Below are 19,163 nucleotides of genomic sequence, written 5' to 3' on the forward strand. Positions count from 1 at the left end.
TCCACTTGTAACAAGCCTGTTTTCATTTGAGCACTTATTAATTGGGTCCTGACTTGTGTTCTCATACATGTAACTCAGTTCTCTAAATAGTTGGGGAAATGAGACCTTTATCAGAGAATCTTTCTGTAATTTTTTTTTCAATTATCTGCTTTTCTTCGAATCAAATCTTGATTGAGTTGATTTTGTTCTGCAAAAAACCCTTTTAATTTAATTTAATATAATCAAAATAATTCATTTTGTGTCTATAAAGCCAGGCAGGAGCAGCTTTCCAGAGGACTGCTCCTGTGAACAGTTTTCAAGGTCCTGATTACATAGTCCAGGGAGCTCTCTATTTATTCAATAACAAATCAGAGCCAAACATTCACAGAAAATCAAAACACAGCATTGGCCATGTCACACCTCAACAACTTATCACTGAAAGGGCTACATAGTTTTCACCAGATGGTCACATAGTTTTCAAAAGAATACAATCATTTAGTAACTCAATCATTCAATCATCATTAAGGAGGCTTGCCTCCTTAAGGCACACAAAGTACAAAAGTCAAAGCCCTCCAGCCATGGGGAGCAAATAAATTACAGTGTCATCAGTCATGACTCAGTATCCATGAAGAGGTCTTTTCATCTTGACTCGAGGCAGGTAGCTCCTACCTGAATCCACCAAACTGTCCCCTGGATTCAAAGGCAGACAGCTCCCAGTTACCTGGACAGAATATAGCCGCAGAGCTTCCCAGGTCCTACTGGCTCCTGCATCAGGTAAATCATCCTTGGCCCCTGTGTCTGAATCCCAGGAGAGCTTGTGGGATCCTGTTCATCCTCTGATGGGGGAGGAGGGATGAAGTCCACCTGAGGGCTCCATTAGAGTGGGTGCTCAGGTGGGAGAGGAGGGGCTGCTCCCCTCCTACTGATGGAAGACCAAGCTCCTATGTGATTAAAGATCAATTTTGCCTAATTAGGATTGGATTCGCTCCCACAAAATGACACGTGTTCACCAAAACTGATAATTAAAAGGAGTTTATTATAGGAAAAGCAACAGTAAAGAACATTTCTTGGGGCCGCCAGGTGACGCAGTGAGTAATAGCACCGGCCCTGGAGTCAGGAGACCTGGGATCGGTTCTGCCTTCAGATACTTAGCACCCACACAAAATAACCGGCATTGTAACCTTGAGCAAGTTACTTAACCACAACTGCTTAAAAAAAAAAAAAGAACATTTCTTACATATGCAATATAGGCAATGCAACAACACTAATAAGATTAAAAGTATCACTATAAGCACAGAAGAAAATAAAAGAGAAACCATCACCATTCAGGGGAGCCCCAACTCTTCAGTTTCTCACAGTGGCTGGGGAATCCTGGGTTTCAGCCTATGAGTTCTGACTAGGGGTCCCAGGCACAGCATCCTCTCCATGGGTGAGATTCCCAATTGGGTTTCTCACTATCTATTAAGGAGTTTAGACAAAGGAGTCTTTGTGCCAAGTGAGTTGGAAAAGAACCAGTAAAGTTGGAAGAAAGAGACAAAAACTCAAGGGTTGTTGACTGAATATAGGATAAGCAGGGGAAGCAAGCTAAATCAGCAAGGACATGAAAATGCCTGTTAAACATCCCAACATCTGCAGCCAAGGTCTTTACTTACTAAATAAACTCTGGGCAGATAGCCAGTCCTCTGAGAGTTCAAAGGAATCCAGGAATGGCTAGTTCCTGGAGTCTATAAGCACACACAGATAGTGGGTTCATTCCAGGGTCATAAAGGAAAAATTTACAGGCCATGGATAATATCATAAGGGGTAGAATTAACCCTTCAGCTCCCCCTTCCCACTGCATCCTGCAGGGCCTGGCTGAAGAGGATCAGAAACCTGGGGAGAACCACCCACCTGGGAAAGATGAGAGCCCCCACACAGGAGGGGCAAGAACACCCCCACCTGGGGGAGGGAAGAGCCCCCAATCTGGGGAAGGGATGTCAGTCTGGAGGACTGGGAGGGGGGGGGCTTAGTCCACCAGCTCGGAGGGGAATAAGGCTCCCTGCAGCATCTAGACCTCATTACACAAGGCTGGTCTGGGAAGAGAAGAGTGTCCTAGCCCAGGACTGAGAGAGGGGTCAAGTCCCCCAGACCCCTGTGAAGAGGAGCCCGCCTCTCACTGTAATCTTCATTCAATCATGTCTAAGCATTAGAGTTGATATGTACCTGTTGGCAAAGTCCACTCATCTGAGGGTACATAAGTGCTGAGACCCCTCTGTGATTCCTCCTTGTTCATAAGACAGAGCTCAAGGACCACTGTGTTATTAAATATTAAATAGCCCTAATTAGTGAAAGAGCTGACCAGAAATCCTGTCTCTTAGACACTTCCTTCATCACATTTCTTTGGGAAGGAGATGGTGGATGTAAAGTTTTTATCACATTCCAGATATTCATGAGGTTCCTCTCCAGTGTGGATTTTCTGATGCTGAGCAAGATTCCAGCCCTGTGGGGAAGCATTTATGCATTAATGACATTCCTAAGGTTTCTCTCCAGTGAGGATTCTCCCATGAGGAGTAAAATAGGTCCTCAGTTTGAAAGACTTTTAATACTGACTATAGTCATAAGGTTTCTTTCCAGTGTGGATTCTCTGATGTCCAGTTAAATGGGCCCTCTGTCTGAAAGCTTTTCCACAATAATTACACTCATAAGGTTTCTCTCCAGTATGGATTCTCAGATGGTTAGCAAGATGAGAATTCCATCTAAAACATGTTCCGCAATGATTACATTCATAAGGTCTCTCTCCAGTGTGGATTTTCTGATGTGTAACAATACTGGATCTCTGTGTAAAAGCTTTACCACACTGAACACATTTATAAGGTTTCTCTCCTGTGTGGATTCTCTGATGTTTAGTAAGTTTAAAGTTGTAACTGAAAGCCATTCCACATTCCTTACATTGATAAGGTTTCTCTCCAGTGTGGATTTTCTGATGTACAGTTAAATGGGAACTCTGTTGGAAAGCCTTTCCACATTGATTACATTCAAAAGGTTTCTCTCCAGTGTGGATTCTCTGATGTACAGCAAGACTGCCCCTATCTCTGAAAGCCGTTCCACATTGATTACATTCATGAGGTTTCTCTCCAGTATGGATTCTCTGATGTTCAGTAAGTTTAAAGTTGTTTCTGAAAGCCTTTCCACATTCCTTACATTCATAAGGTTTCTCTCCAGTGTGGATTCTCTGATGTACAGCACGAACGCTACTATCTCTGAAAGCCTTTCCACAATGATTACATTCATAAGGTTTCTCTCCAGTGTGGATTCTCTGATGTACAGCAAGACTGCCCCTATCTCTGAAAGCCTTTCCACATCGATTACATTCATAAGGTTTCTCTCCAGTGTGACTTCTCTGATGTACAGTTAAACTGGACCTCTGTTGGAAAGCCTTTCCACATTGATTGCACACATAAGGTTTCTCTCCAGTGTGACTTCTCTGATGTACAGTGAAATAGGCCCTGTGTTTGTAAGCCTTTCCACATTGATTACACTTATAAGGTTTCTCTCCAGTGTGCATTCTCTGATGTACACCTAGGTCAGATTTCACTCTGAAAGCCTTTGCACACTGATTACATTCATAAGGTTTCTCTCCAGTGTGGATTCTCCAATGTACAGATAGTTTAGATTTCACTCTGAAAGCCTTTCCACAATGATTACATACATAAGGTTTCTCTCCAGTGTGGATTCTCTGATGAACAGTAAAACTGGACCTCATGTGGAAAGCCTTTCCACATTGATTACATGCATACGGTTTCTCTCCAGTGTGGATTCTCTGATGTACAACAAGTTTACATTTCTGTCTGAAAGCCTTTCCACACTGATCACATTCATAAGGTTTCTCTCCAGTGTGCATTCTCTGATGCACAGCTAGTTTAGATTTCAGCCTGAAAGCCTTTCCACATTGATTGCAGTTATAATTTTCCTCTCCACTGTGTATTCTCTGATGGATAAGGAAGGATGAGTGTTCACTAAATGCTTCATCATATTGAGGACCCTCATGTGGTTTCTCTTCAGTCTGAATTTTCTGATGGTTAATAAGGGATGAATGTTGAATCAATTCCTCCCCACAATGCTGATAATCATATAGTTTCTCTCCTATGTGGACTCTAAAAAATACAGCACAGAGTTCTCTCCCAGTGACGTCACAGGCACCATCACTCATGACAGTCTCCCCATGATATTCATTCACAAAAATGATTGGCTTTTCAGAACTCTCCAGCATTTTAGGTTTAATCTCTCCTTCTGCCAGAAAAAAACAATAAAATATATATATATATATATATATATATACAGAGAAACATGGACACAAAATATATAATTATAATCCCTCCCCTACTTGGGGATAAAGTAAACTAACTGATCTACATCCTACTTCCCCAGGCTAAGAAAAAATTCATCAAAGTTCAATGGACAGAATCAATCATTTTAAAATGGCATTAGGTTACATATGAAGGACAACTTGATTTACAAAGACCTTCAGAGACAATCACAATGGATCCTCATAAACATCAGTGACAATAGCAGGAACAACATTCTCATTATATTCACAGGTCAGGGCAAGAGCTTACAATGGCTGTGTGACCTGACCACCCTGAATAGCTGAGACTACAAATGCAACTCTGCAAGTGGGTATGCTCTGTCCATGGTACTAGAGGGCCTTTCTCCATCAAACTTTCTTTTCTTTCTCTATTAAGAAAATTTATTTTATTATAGCATGTTGACTTCTTTCCTTCTCTTTGGGTCTTCCTGTTCCCTGACACACAATGGTATTAAAAAGAGGCCAATTAATAATCCTATGATGGGCTCTAAGTGTTCAAGTGAAAAGAGGCATCAATCAATGAGGCAAACTTCATCACCTTCAAGAAATTGCCAGAGTCGTCCCCAACCTTAAGCAACCACCTCGCTGATCAGTCAACAATGAGGAACTCTGGGCAAGAGCTTCCACAAGCAACAAGATTATGGTTCCAGGGAGGCTCAGGTGATAGTTAGATTTTTGTAGCAATAAAGTATTTTTTAATTAAGGCATGTACATTAATATTTTAGACACAAGAGTATTATATACTTAATAGACAACAGAATAGTGTAAACTGAACCTTTATATGGACTGGGAAAGAAAAAAATTCATTTGGCTTGCTTTATTGCTCTCTTAATATAGCTGCGTGTTCTGGAACAAAACCTGCAATATCTCTGAGGTATGTTTGTGTTTTTATCATTCTTACTATGATTTTGACTCTTTCGTCTCTAATTCTCCTCTTTTTTTCTTAAACCATTATTAGCCTCATTCCTTGAGTTCCAATATATCCTATAGAACAAAATTTCTTTCCATTCCCAAACATCCTCTTTTCTATAAATCAACCAAGACTAAGTTCCCAATCTATTGCTTCTTCTCAAACCATCTTCATGTTTTTATGCCAGATTGGGAACTCCTTGACAGCAGGCACTCACATGTCCCTTCCAAAACCTGAGTTGAGTGCCTAGAAAACTAGAGTTACTTAATCCATGCATCCTGAGTGACTTACCCAGCCCAGGGCTGACACCAGGCCCCAGCCTCTACCACAATCCCAGTATTCTAGTCTCTCAGTTGGCAAATGCAGAATGTTCTGGTCCCAGTTCTGTTTCTGGCTGTTGCAGTTTAACCCCTATTTTGAGTGACCTTTGTCAGGTTCAAATGCTGCTGGGAACTGACGAGACCCAGAGTGAAGATCACAGAGACTTCTTTCCAGCTCCTGAAGCATCACATGCTATGGGACACCAGGGAGTTTTTACTTCACATTTCCTAAAACTAAGAGTACCTGTCACCTCAAAGAATCTGGCCAATGAATCTCCAAGAATGTGCCAAAGATGGAGCCTCAGGGATCAGGGGAGGGGCACAGGATCATGATTTATGTAAAGTCGAGTCTTGGATTAATTCTCTGTAAGGCAGCAACATTTGCTACTACTGAGTTGCTGCTGAATGGAGAGATGGAAAACCATAAAGCCAGGCTGTCTGGGTCCACAAAACATTGGGGCTGTATAATCCCACAGTAGCAGGGATATCCTTTGATACCTCCCTGTCTCCTTTGGGGCAGCTAGGAAGTAGAGTGGATAGAGCAAAGCTCAGGAAGACTTGAGTTCAAATCCAGCCTCAGACCCTCACTTGCTGTGTCATCCTCAGTAAGTCACTTTCTTGGCCTCAGTTTCCTCATTTGCAAAATGATGCAGAAAAGTTAAAGCAAAACCACTCCAGTATCTTGCAAAAAAAACCCAGCTGGGATCATGAAGAGGCAGAAGTGACTGAAAAGACTGAACAACAGCACGACTGCCTCCCTAGCAAAAGGATCACATGTAAACCCTCCCTGGGCTGTTAATCACCTGCCTCTTCACCATCTGCCCTCCTCCTCCTCCTCTTCTCATTTTCTTTCATCTCATTTTCCCCCCAAACATGCTGTACTTCAGGGGTGCAGGCCTCCTTCTGTCCTGGGACCAGGACACTCCACCTCCCAACTCTGGGGACGTTCTGTGCCAGCCCCATGCCTAGAATGCTTGTGCTGGCTTCCCTGAAGCCCCAGCCAGAGCCCACCTTCCACAATATGCCTTTCTAGTCCTCCTTAGTCTTAGGGCCTGCCCTCTCTCAGTGAGTTCCCCTTTGTCCAGTCCAAAACAGGTTTCCACACTGTTGTTGACATGCTGTCTGCTCTCCCACTCTGTGAGCTCCAGGAGAGCAGGGGATGTTCCTTGTTTCTCCTTATAGCCTTGGTGCTTATCAGAAGGGCTGGAACAGAGCAGGCCCTTAATAAATTCTCACTCACTTGAAGAAGGTCTAAGAAAGAGCCCAGATGGAAAGCCTAATCCCCTTTGCTCTTTCAGGAGAGTTCCTGCCCCCAAGATTCCAAACAATGACTTTATATGGGATCACAGATTTATCACCGGAAGGACACTGAAAGGCCATGGAGTCCAAATCCCTCATTTTACAGATAGGGAAACTGAGATTCATTGGTTCAATGACTCATTCCGGATTCTGTTTCTAAAAAGTGTCTCAAAAATATTTCCAAGTCAAGTCTTCTTGACCCCAAATGTAGTACTTGTTTCAGCCCCACACCAGGAAGCGTCTTGTCATCACACCTTTCATATACCTATTTTCACCTGACTCACCTGGATGGCAGCTCCTCAGGTCTTCTTGCTCCAGCAGCCATGGGGCTTCCCTTTGCTCAAAATGAGAGATCAGGTCTTTCCTGGGAACTGACAGCCCTGGCAATGGGGAATCAGAGATAAGGATGGAGAAAACTTGTCATTGAGGTGACTTTAGGGAAAAGAGTGTGCATGTAAAGATACTCCATTCTGAGAATCACTCCTTTTTGAGAATTACTCCATCATGTTAGCACAGATCTGGCTTATTCTCCCATTAAGGCTTCTAAAGGCAGTAACTCAAACTAGGATGGGCCAGATCAGCCTTGAGCTCCTGAAAATCAGACCCTGATGAATCAGCTTTGGCCTTGTTACCTGCCCTGCTCCTCAATCCTTCACCTATAAAACCCTAATAACCTTGGAATTCTACAGGTAGCTTTTGCCCCTTCTAATGAGGTTCTCCTGCTGGGGAACTCAGTGAACCTCAGTTAATCCAGATTCTGATTCAGGGCCAGTCTGTTATTCCTGTCAGTGACAGGAGCTAGCAACCAAGGAGTACAGCATCGTTCCCAGAAGTCCCGAAGCAAGGTTTACGTAGCATTTAGTTTCTTAGCTTTGGGGAGAGATGGGGAGATCATGGAGACCAAATGTAATATAAAAAAAGTGGACATGGTGCCCCTTCTTCATAGGATGAGGGACTCATTGCATAGTATCCATTATCTAGAAATTAGAGGCAGCTGGTAGTGCAGTGGTGAGAGCCCTGGGACTAAAGCCAGGAAAACTGGGATTTAAATCCAGACTCAGACAGTTACTAGCTGTGTCCTCCTGAACAACTCAGTTAACCTCTGTTTCCTTCAGTTTCTCAAATATCAAATGGGGATAATAATATCACCTAATGACATTATATTGTAAAGAAAGCACTCAGCACAAGAGCTGGTAAACAGAAATGCTTATTCCCTTCCTTCCTTTCCCACCATCTGGGCTGGAATTTGAGACGATATAAAGGAAGAAGGACAAATGTGCCCTACCACCTATAGCTGGGAGCTACTAACTGAGGCTCCTCACAAAGAAGAATGCCCTAAATACTTGGCCCATCCCAAAGAGGAGGGGGTGGAGGAAAAAGCTGCCTGAGCAGTTCTCAGAGATTTGGCAGAAAAAATTCATATCCAGGGTCAGACTGGACTACATCATGTGGGATGGCTTCCACACCTGAAATTCTTCAACTCTGATCTCATCTGGGAGCTCAAGCTACCAAGAATTGGCAAGAGACAGCTTCAGGAGCAACCAGGCAACCTCCTGGTTCTCTTCACACAAGGTACTGAGCTTTTATAGGAAAATGTGGCAGCAGGAGGACCCTGTCTCTGGGACACAGGAGACCAGTACTTTTCCCTTTCTAGTAACTGATAAATGCTCCACAATCAGCACACTCAGGAATGAAGATATTCCCTCTGATACCAGATTTAGAGTGAACAGAGGAAGTGTCCTTACCTAAGGAGAGAAGGTTCTGGGCATTCTCCAGCATGACCTCCTTGTACAACTCCTTCTGAGGAGGGTCCAAGAGGCCCCACTCCTCTGGGGTGAAGTCCACAGCCACATCCTTGAATGTCACCAACTCCTACATCACCAAATGTCACAACATTTAGACTTTATGGAGACTCCATATTTCTTGTAGTCTAACCTTCCTCAAGTGAGAGGAGAAAGCTGAAGCACAGAAATGGGATTTACTCAGGGCTTGTACCATTCATGAGTGTCAGAGTCAACACTTGAAACCATGGTCAATAAGAGGCCAATGAATGTTCAGGAAAGCATTTGGCAGGGTGAGCTGGAATAAAGTTTAAAGGGTCTTACTATGGGATGTGCCTCCCTGTGGAGTATGTGTGAAAGGATGCATTGCAAGTGTGAGGGAGGAGGATCTGGGGAGGAGAAAGAGAGAAGATGATGGGGATTCCTTCCTTCTCAGATTCAGTGGGGAGTCTGTGAGAAGCTCACAGGCACAGGGTATTCTGGGAAGGGAAAGGAATGTCAGTGTGATTATAGAAAAGAGAGGAAAGAGAAAGAAAAGATCTTGATTTCTTGAGAAGCTGAAACCAAGTCTTCTCTAGACCTAATGTGGAAAGGATTCATAAGACACAGTAATTACCATCAGGACTGAGCTGAGGGACATGAGACCTTCCAGCCAAGTGAAGCAGAATTAGCTGTTGTCACTTTGAGGGCTTGAGGCTGCCCTGGTGTGAAGGGCCAGGGCCATACATCTCATGCTTTTGCTTGATGATGACTTTCATCCTGCAATAGCATGTATGTCTTTATTATAATATTTAGTTATCATGGCTGGTCATTTTTGTTGTTCTTTGTGCTCAGAGAGGACCAAATGACATCCCTATGTCAGGGTCAATGTGTGTCTGACCAGGGATGATCAGACTAAGGGGCCCAAAATGCCCTGCCAGAGCTCGGGCACAAAAAGTCCACGTGAACATCTAGGGTGGACATGGCTCTCAGTGTGCACCTTCCCATTCTTTTGAGTTACTGCAATTCTGCTTTGCTCACATGACACAGCACATTCTACGCGGGGTGGTCCTTTGCCAGTGTCTCCCATGTCTCACCACTGATGATAGAAAATTATACAGAAAAAAATCTAGGAGATCTTTTTTTTTCTTTCCTCTCTTTGATATAATGTCTCACTCACTCTCTTCAGAGAGACTTTGGAAATTTCCTTTAATCGCTTCTTCTAACCACCCTGTGAGAGCCTTCCTTGCATGCTGTCTCCATAAAACAGTGTTTATGCAAACATCATTTTGGCATCAGAACAACATGGTCAGCCCAATGGAATTTATGCTCTACCAGTAAGAGAAGGAAAAGGGGGAAATGATCTCACATAAAAGGGATAGAGAAGAGCAGTTAAACTGAAGGGGAACGTGGGGGAGATGGTAAGGGAGGGCTTGATCCTTACTCTTATCCAAACTGACTCAAAGAGGGAATAATGTACATGCTCAGCTGGTTATAGAAATCTATCTCATCCTCTACAGAAATTAAAAGGGACAGGGACGGGGTGTGGGGACGAATAGAAGAAAGGACAGGTTGGTGGAGGTGTTGGTGAGAAATAAATCACTGGGGAAGAAGCATAACATGAAAAGTGAGACAGAGGGGATAACCAAGGGGAAAATGTGACGGAGGGAAATATACAGCTGTTTATCATAAGTATAAAAATGAATTTAATGACCTTACCCATAAGAGGAGTGGATAGCAGAATGAGTTAAAAATCAAAAGCCTACAACATGCAGTTTACAGAAATATATTGGAAGCCGAGATATACACAGAGTAAAAGGTAAGGGCCTGGAGCAGATACATATAGGCACCAAATGGTACGGCATCTAAGTTTGAAAGAAAAACTTAAACGAGCTATACAAGGAAACAGGCAATAAATGATACTAGTGGCAGCACCTCAACGTTCCCCTCTCAGAATTAGATTAATCTAACTAAAAAATAAGAAAGATGTTAAGGACATTAATAAATTTTGGAAAACTTTGATCATTGGGCCTTGGGAAACGAGAATAATTTATTTTTCTCAGCAGTACATGGCATTCTTACAAAAATTGCCCTTGGCTTAGAGCATAAAACACTCACCATCAAATGCAGAAAAGCAGAAATATGAAATGACTTCCATTCAGATCATAATACAATAAAAATTACATTTAATGGAGGGCAGTGAAAAGACTGATGAAAAATAACATTACTCCAAAAAATAAATGCATCAAAAACAAATCAAAGGAATAGTAATTCGTTTAAGGTAATGAAAGCAATGAGACAGCAGCCCTTGGGGAAAAATTTATATATCCATCAAATTTATACATCAACCAAATAGAGAAAAAAATCGATCAATAAATAGGACATGCTTATAAGAAGATAAGAAAAAGAACAAATTAAAAGCTCCCAATTAAACACCAAAATGAAATTTCTGAAAATCACAAAAAGAGATTAATAACATTAAAAGCAAGAAAACCAGTGAACTAATAAATAAAACGAGCAGCTGGTTTTATGAAAAAGGCCAACAAAATAGATGAAGCATTGGTTCAGGAGATTTTTAAAAAAGAAAAAAAAAACAAATTCCCGGTATCAAAAGTGAAAGGAATGAAAAAAAAATTAAAAGAGTCATTAGGAACTAATTTGCCCAAATACATGTCAAGAAATCTGATAATCAATCTGAAATGGATGAATATTTACAGAAATAGAAATTGCCCAGATTAGAAGGAGAAGAAATAAAATATTTAAATTAACCAATCTCAGAAAAATGTAATCTAACAAGCCATCAATGGCCCCCCAAGAAAAAATCTCTAGGATTAGATAGATTCCAAGATAATTTCCACAAATAGGTAAAAAATAAATCAGTTTCAGTGTGGCGAGGTGTCGTAGTGAATAGAGTACTGACCCAGGAGTCAGGGGGACCTGAGTTCAAATCTGGCCTCAGCACCTGACACACTTACTAGCCCTGTGAATTTGGGCAAGCATAATGAAAGGGCCATAAAACTCTGCATGCTCTCTTACCTAACAATAACACAACCAAGTCAGTATCCCAAAGATATTTTTTTTTAACGGGACAAGGACCAGTTTATAGAAGGGTATTCAGAATAGTTCTTTTTGTGTATCAAAGAACTAGAAATTGAGATGCCCACTAATGGGGACGTCTTCACAGCTGGGGTGTATGATTGCAATGGAATGTGATTGTGCTGTAAAAAATGACAAATGGGATGACTTCAGATACACCTAGAAAGACTTATGTAAACTGACGGAGAGTGAAGTGAGCAGAACCAGGAGAACATTGTACACAGCAACAGCAACATTATCATTTCAGAGCAGCTATGTGGCTCAGTGAGTAAAAGGGCAGGCCCTGGAGTCAGGTGGACCCGAGTTCAGTTCCGGCCTCAGACACTTAACACCCACACCCACACCCACACACAAAAAACTAGCCACGTAACCTTGGGCAAGTTACTTAACCCCAATTGCCCTCCAAAAGGCAAAAAAAGCCCATGATCTTTTCAATAACTGAATACCTTGGCTATTCTCACAGTACCATGATCTCAGACTAACTCAAAGGGCACAGGATGAAAAATGCCATCCCCAACCATAGAACGAACTGAGAGTGAACACTGACTTAAAGCCTGCCCGTTTTCACTTTCTTTTTTTTTGGATCAAGTTGTTTTGTTCTTCACAAAATGACTAATATGGAAATACTTTACATGATTGCAGATGTACTCTATTTCTGAGTGCTTACACACTGTGGGAGGGGCAAGAGGAAGGAGGCAGAAGGAGACCTAGAAATTCAAATTTTAGGGGGTAAAATGAATGTTAAAAAGGTTTTATGGGGCAGCCAGGTAGCACAGTAAGTAAGAGCACCAGCCCCAGAGTCGGGATAACCTGGGATTGAATCCCGGCTCAGACACTTAGCACCCACCCAGAAACACCTGGCCGTGTAACCTTGAGCAAGTTACTTAACCCCAATTACTTTAAAAAAAAAAAAAGATTTTATTTGTCATTGGGATAAAAATGAAATATTATTTTGAAAAAGACTAATATCCAAGGACAGCCAGGTTGCCAGTACAGAGAGAACCATGTCAGGAGTGAGGAGGACCTGAGTTCTGTTGAACCTCTGACACTTACCAGCAACGAGACCCTGGGGAAGTCACTTAAACCTGTCTGCCTCAGTTCCTGGAGAAGGAAATGAAAAACCACTCTAATATCTGTGCCATGAAAATCCCCAGGAATATCACCAAGAGGCAGACCTGACTTAAAACATTAAAAAGAACAACTGGGGTGGCTAGGAGGCGCAGTGAGTAAAGCAGAGGGAGCCAGGAAATGATGAAAGATCATGAAGGTCTGAGTTCAAATCCAGCCTCAGACACTCATTAGTTGTGTGACCTGCTAAGTCACAAACACTTACTCTGTCCTAACTCTTGTTTGCCTCAGTTTCTTGAACTGTGAAATAAGGATGATAAGAACACCCCCCCTTACAGGGCTGCTGTGAAGATGGTCATAAGAGGATGTGGGGGAGAAAGTAAGTCATTGCATTTTGTCTTTGCCTTTGTGCCTGATGCCTCTCTGACAAGAATTGAGTGTCTCCTTGAATACCCCCCTCCTTTCCCTACTGGAAAAGAAAACTCCCAGGACGTTGAATGGTTCCCCAAACTCAGCCCTTTCCCTATATCCTCTCTAAGAAGGGAAGGCCCTTCACAAAATGCTAATACATTAAGGGCTAAAGAAGGAACTCTTTTCTTTGGCCTGGTCCCAAACAGCTCTGCTGAGGGCCTTTGAGGCTGTGAGTGTGACCAGAAGTCAACTTCGCCTGTGTTCTTGAGTTGGGATATTTTCCAATAACACTGGACCAGAGCACGCAGGAGACAGGATCCCTGCAGCCCAACCCAGGTCATAATATTTGCTCCTTTCAACCCTCATGGCCCTCTCACTGTGCCCTTGAGAGTCAAAGAGCTACAAGACAGGAGGGGTCAGTGTGCCTCAGACACTTAAAGTGTTGGTGCAGCTCAGACCCTGGAGGACAAGCAGAGCATCCTGCCTTCAAGGTCTGGCAGGGAGAGCTTGGCCAAAGAGGAAAAGGGGAGGGGGGAGCAGTTCTATGGATATGGGGGGAGAGGTGCTAGGCATTGATACAGGGAGCAAAGAGAAGACCCCTAGAGGACAGAGGAATGAGGGAAGTGGTTGTCCTTGTGCATCAGGGATCATGAGGGGAACCTTAAAAAGCACACAGTAGGGCAGCAACTGGATGGGGGAGTGGGGATGGTTAGTGCTTGTGACCCCAAAGTGCCAAGAATCAATTCAAAACACAGAAGGAGAGAGCAGGGCAGTGTTGTTACTACTATTTCCAGTTTCCTGCCTATTTTACTAAAGAAACAATCCTCAGGTAGGGGACAGCCAGCCTCACAGACAATCTTCTGGGTCTATGGAAATGGCCTCTTTGGCTGATGTTAGTCCAGTCTGAGGACAGAGTGCACTCACCTGGGCTGGGGGTCTGCAGCTTCCAAGAGCCATATCCTCTGGCTCCAGGCTCCCTCTCCAGCCTGAGCTGGGGAAGGAAAAGGATCTGAGAGGGGCAGTCTTACCCTTTTCTACCAGTTCAGAAGGCAGACCTACAAAGGGATTAACAAAGGATCAGGCCCTGCCCTTGGAGCCTTCTCCTTCAGAGAACCCACAAACAGAATAGGATTGTGATCCCAGGTGGGATGAGAGTAGTCAGAGCCTCACTGGCTCCTGAATCAGATCTCCCCCAGCTGGTCCTCTGCCCTCCCTGCCTCCCCTCTCCCCAACTAACACACACACATTATCTAGAGAACAGACTGACTGCTTGATCTAGGGAAGCTTAGGGAAATTGGGGATAGGAAGACTCTGGGAAGGAGGTACTAGGGAATGACCCAGTCTGGGAGACCAAATTCAGTCGGGGATTCAGCCCTCTGGCAGGGGGTCGGAGTTCTCTGAAAAAAGAGGGAACAGGTCAGAAGGAGGTCTGGGGAAGGGGAGCACAGGTGGGGACTGGGAGGAAGACATTCTAACCCAGCTCATGGTAGGGACCTCACGGACACTGCTGTGAGAGAAGAGCTCCAGGGGGACACTGAGCCTGAGAAAGCAGGAAGACTTGTGTCCTGGGGTCTAATTAGTCACTGGGGAAGACTCCTGGGACCTCTGGGAGAACTTAGGCCTGGAATCCCTCAAGGGACACCAGACACAGGGAGCCAGTGCATGGGATCTGATAGGGAAGCAGTCTAGGAGCTACAGGTCCAGGTGAGGGGGGGCCACACAGAAGCCTTCCATCCCAAGTGGGGCCCTCAGGATGGGCAGAACTTTGGGTCCTTACAGGGGGCTTGGTGTGAAGGGAGAACATCTGAATCTCCAATCAAAAGCTGGGTGCAAGGAGACAGGATTCCTGGGTCCTGTGGGTTAGGTTTGAGTTTTGGGAAAGAGTGACCCAATCTTAAGTCTGGGGAGGAAGATTCCAGCCATTTGGGAAGTGACTGGGAGTGTGGAAAATAATTAGGGGATGGAAGCTTGTCCAGCAGCCAGGCCAGGGAGGGAGGATTGCTCAGGGCTGACCTGGAGGGCACTCACCATGTGGAAAATGAAAGAGGATGAGACCAAGGCAGGGAGAGCCCGAAGAAGCCAGCAGGTCGGTGAGGGGCTGGCTCAGACTTACCTGGGGCTTGCAGGCACAGAGCTGGGGTCTGGAAGGCAGAGATCTCAGGTCCAGGAGAAGGTAGCCTGATCTCAGCTCTGAGGGAAGAAGGCAGAGACACCAGGGCTAGAAGGAAAGGAAGAAGGCAGCCCAAACAGCCCAATATCCTGTATCAGCTAGTCCCTTCTGGGAGGCTCCTCCCACCCTCTGAGGCCCTGGGTTGGGCCCTTTCCTCCAATCACACCCAGGGCCAGCAGCTCTGCTCCCTGCCTCCCCCTACTCCGGAAGCCATGCCCTCCATCACCTGGAATGCCTTGGTCACTAGGATGAGCCCTTTCCTGCCCTAGACCCCTCCCAGGCCTCCAAACTCCACCCCAGGGATCTGACTGAACCTGGGGCCTCACCCACCAGGCTGGCCAGCTCTGAGAGCTCCTCCTCCCCATCACTACCACCTGATTCCTTATTGGAGGAAAGATTGGGGACTTCAGCAGGTGGGAGGGGGAGAGAAAGGAAGAGGCAACCTGGAGATTTCCAGGCAAGGAAGAGATGCACAGGGAAACTGAGTCCTGCTGAGCTTCAGAATGGAGGCTGTGCAGACATGCGGTCAGGTGTGTCAGCACATTTCTCCCAACTTAAATTACAATGGGGCTCCCGGAAAGTCAGGTTCCAGGAACATCATCAGGATGACCCTCTAAGGACAGATCAGCCCTTAATGTAAAATTTAGTGTTTCAGGTGATGTGTTTAGGAGCTGAAAGAATGAGAATTCAATGTAAGTGGATCAGAATTACCCTGTGGTTCCCTCTGAATGCATTCAGCCTACAGGGTCAGAGGGAGAAATGGATAAGGTGGCTTTTATGTCTACACTAATTATAACTAACATAACCAACTGAATCGGTTTCTTGGCAATTTGGTTTCATGTATAAAAACTGTATCATTATTCATGTCATTATTTTGTTTCTAATTTTTCTCATTTGGGGATTTGGGGGAGATCACCCTACAAGCTGTGCTTTTAAATTGAAAAAAAAAATGATTTCTAAACGGACATACAACTGTAGCCTTAGAAAAGGATTATGAACCAGCCGCAGGCCTCCCCAGTCCCCCACTAGAGAAAGGCCTAAAACCTAGACTGGCCAATCAGGACACACACACACTCACACACGGACACAGACACATACACACAGACAGACACAGAGACACACAAACACACACACATACATACACAGACACAGACACACACAGTCACACAGAGTGAAGTTAATGACCAGAGAAACACAGACATCCAGGACTATAATTTAAATGGACACTATCATTCTCCTAACTCATTGTATTTACAATCTATCCCACTGAAAATTCCTTTCTCCTGGGGCAGCTAAGTGGCACAGTGAATAGAGCACCAGCCCTGGAGTCAGGAGAACCTGAGACCAAATCCAGCCTCTGACACTTAACACAAAAAACTAGCCCTGTGACCTTGGGCAAGTCACTTAATCCCAATTGCCAGACCTTCCCCCCTCCAAAAAGCCAAAAAAAAAAAAAAAAAGAGAGAGAGAGAGAGAGAGAGAAATTCCTCTCTCATATAAGGGTTAACCCAGGTGAGGAGACTAGTTTGGGGCTGACACAGGCATCCTGAGCTGGGCCTGCTCTAAGGGTATAAGGGCTTCCTTCAGCTTGTGACTCTGAGCTCAGAATTCTTTTCTGACCCTCTGGCTTAATGAGAATAAATAAGCCCATTACAGCACATGGACAGCCTGACTCTGGTCGTTTCTTGGTCAAACCTTGGGAAAGGGGGACCCCATGTTGTTACACTTGGGACAAACAAACCCCCAGTTCAGGTGGACTCTAATGATGTTTGCTCCTCTGGACCAAACCCTTGGTAAACAGCTGATACCAGCCACACAGATGATCATCTTTGTCTCTGGAAATGGCCTTTTTGGCTCCTGTTTGTCCAATCTGAGAACAGAGGGCACTCTCCTGGGCTGGGGGTCTGCAGCATCCAGGCGCCATTTCCCCTGGCACCAGGCTCCCTGCTTGGGCCAGGCCTTGGTCCTCTGCAGCCTGAGTTGGAAAGGGAGGATCCCAGAGTGGCAGACACTTTCCCTTTTCTTCCAGGGCTTGGGGACGCCTGCCCTTAGGGTGAGGCCCTGCCCTCAGGGCAGAGAATACAACTTATAGGAAGTGTCAGGCCTGGAAATGAAAACGGCCCCTTTCTCTCCCCCATTCTCCTGCAGAGAACCAAGAGCCAGAAGGGCCCTCAGATCCTAGGTGGGATGAGACCAGGCAGAGCCTCAGTGGCTCCTGAATCAGAGCTCTCTCCCCAGCTGGTCCTCTGCCCTCCCTGCACCCCCTCTTCCCAATTAACACACACACACACACGCACACGCGTGCATTATCTAGAAAACAGACTGACTGCATCATCTAGGAGGAAGGAAACTTGGGAAGGTTGGGGTTGGGGAGTGTCCTGGGATGGAGCTACCAAGGAATGACCAGGGTAAGCCTGAGGTTGGGAGATCAAATCCAGTCTCAGATTCATCCCCCTGGCAGGGGGCCTGAGGGCTTTGATAGAAGTGGGGGAGGGGGGAGAGGTGAGCAGGAGGTCTGGGTAAGGGAAGCACAGGTAGGGGCAGGGAGGAAGACATTCTAACCCAGCTCAGAGTAGGGAGCTCAGGGACACTGAAGTGACAGAAGGGCTCCAGGGGGACACTGAGCCTAGGAAAGCAGGAGGACTGGGTCCTGGGGGCTAACGAGCAGCTGGGAAGGACTCCTGGGAGTCACCGGAAGAGCTTAGGCCTGGAATCCCTCCAGGGAGCCCAGACACAGGGAGCCAGTGCCTGGGTTCTGAGTGTGAAGTGGATACAAATGGTGCCCTAGGGGGTAAAAAGGATATTAAGATTTGCTTTGCCAGTACTTTGTGTGTGAGGCCCCTCCTGAGGCAGCTTCATTCTCTAGCTCATCCTGTAACTTGAGAACATCCTAAACTCCTTTCCCCCTTAACCTGAAAAACCATAAAACTTCTCACCTTATACCAAAGACCTGCTTTTCTCTCCCTTATCCTGTGTCCCCCTTGTCCCTAACCTTTAACCTGTCTCTCTCCACCCCCACATGTCCTTAATCTTTAACTACCACAAACCCTAAGACTACATCATCACCTTGAACATCTGCAGACTGTATAGCTTTCTGTCTATATAGGCCCACTCCCCCCAATACCTCTACCTTTCCTCTGCCCCATGTGTACAGCAAAGGTCCTTCCTTGTGATTTCAACTAAATAAAGCTCTCAATGGATAAACAGAATGTCACCTGAGTGAATTCTTTCACACTAAAGCCAGTCTCCCAAATCTGAACTGGAAATTGCAGGGATGCCCATCAACTGGGAATGCCCAAAGAAGCTGTGGCACATGAATGCACTGGAATACTGCTGAGTAAGAGACGAGGAGCTCACTGATTTTAGAAAATAATGGAGGGAAAGCTGTGGACAGTAAGAAGAATGGTATCTTAAGAAGGACTCTAAGAGAATAAGATATTTTGTCTATTATACCTATCCAAAGTAACTCTGAAGGACAAATGAAGAAAGGCCCTGTCTGCCTCCAAAGATAGTAGGGACAACAGCAGCATATATGGAATAATCTTACGTATGCATCCATATATACCCATATATAAATCTGTGTGTCTAATGGTGGACATCTCCAGGGCTGAGGCTGAAGTAAGAAAAACAAAGGAAAAAAAGGAATTTCCAGGATCATTCTGTTGTATTTAGAAAGGAATATCAAGTTGGTTTATTTGCAGGTATTTGCAGATTTATCACTTCACATACAATCATCTTCTTTATTATACTGTTATGGAAATGCTTGTTTTGCTCTATAAATAAAAACTTAAATTATTGGGTGGCT

At 44.7% G+C, this 19,163-nt stretch overlaps 1 protein-coding gene across 1 annotated transcript in view; it reads right to left on the reverse strand.

The window, feature by feature from the left end:
- Nucleotides 1-995: 995 nt before the first annotated feature.
- LOC138167976 (zinc finger protein 665-like) overlaps nucleotides 996-19,163 on the reverse strand; it is a 30,288-nt gene continuing 12,120 nt past the window's right edge. The window contains exons 5-10 of the mRNA XM_069096955.1: nucleotides 15,302-15,378; nucleotides 14,113-14,243; nucleotides 12,763-12,810; nucleotides 8,599-8,725; nucleotides 7,138-7,233; nucleotides 996-4,248 (exon numbers count right to left, since the gene is read on the reverse strand). Coding sequence (XP_068953056.1) covers nucleotides 2,558-4,248; nucleotides 7,138-7,233; nucleotides 8,599-8,725; nucleotides 12,763-12,810; nucleotides 14,113-14,243; nucleotides 15,302-15,378 — 2,170 coding nt within the window. The 3' untranslated portion in view covers nucleotides 996-2,557. The remainder of the gene's footprint in view (nucleotides 4,249-7,137; nucleotides 7,234-8,598; nucleotides 8,726-12,762; nucleotides 12,811-14,112; nucleotides 14,244-15,301; nucleotides 15,379-19,163) is intronic.

The sequence above is a fragment of the Petaurus breviceps genome, unplaced genomic scaffold (genome assembly GCF_028583685.1).
Source record: "Petaurus breviceps papuanus isolate PSGF00001 unplaced genomic scaffold, PetGlider_PUasm1.0 346, whole genome shotgun sequence".
Taxonomy (NCBI): domain Eukaryota; kingdom Metazoa; phylum Chordata; class Mammalia; order Diprotodontia; family Petauridae; genus Petaurus; species Petaurus breviceps.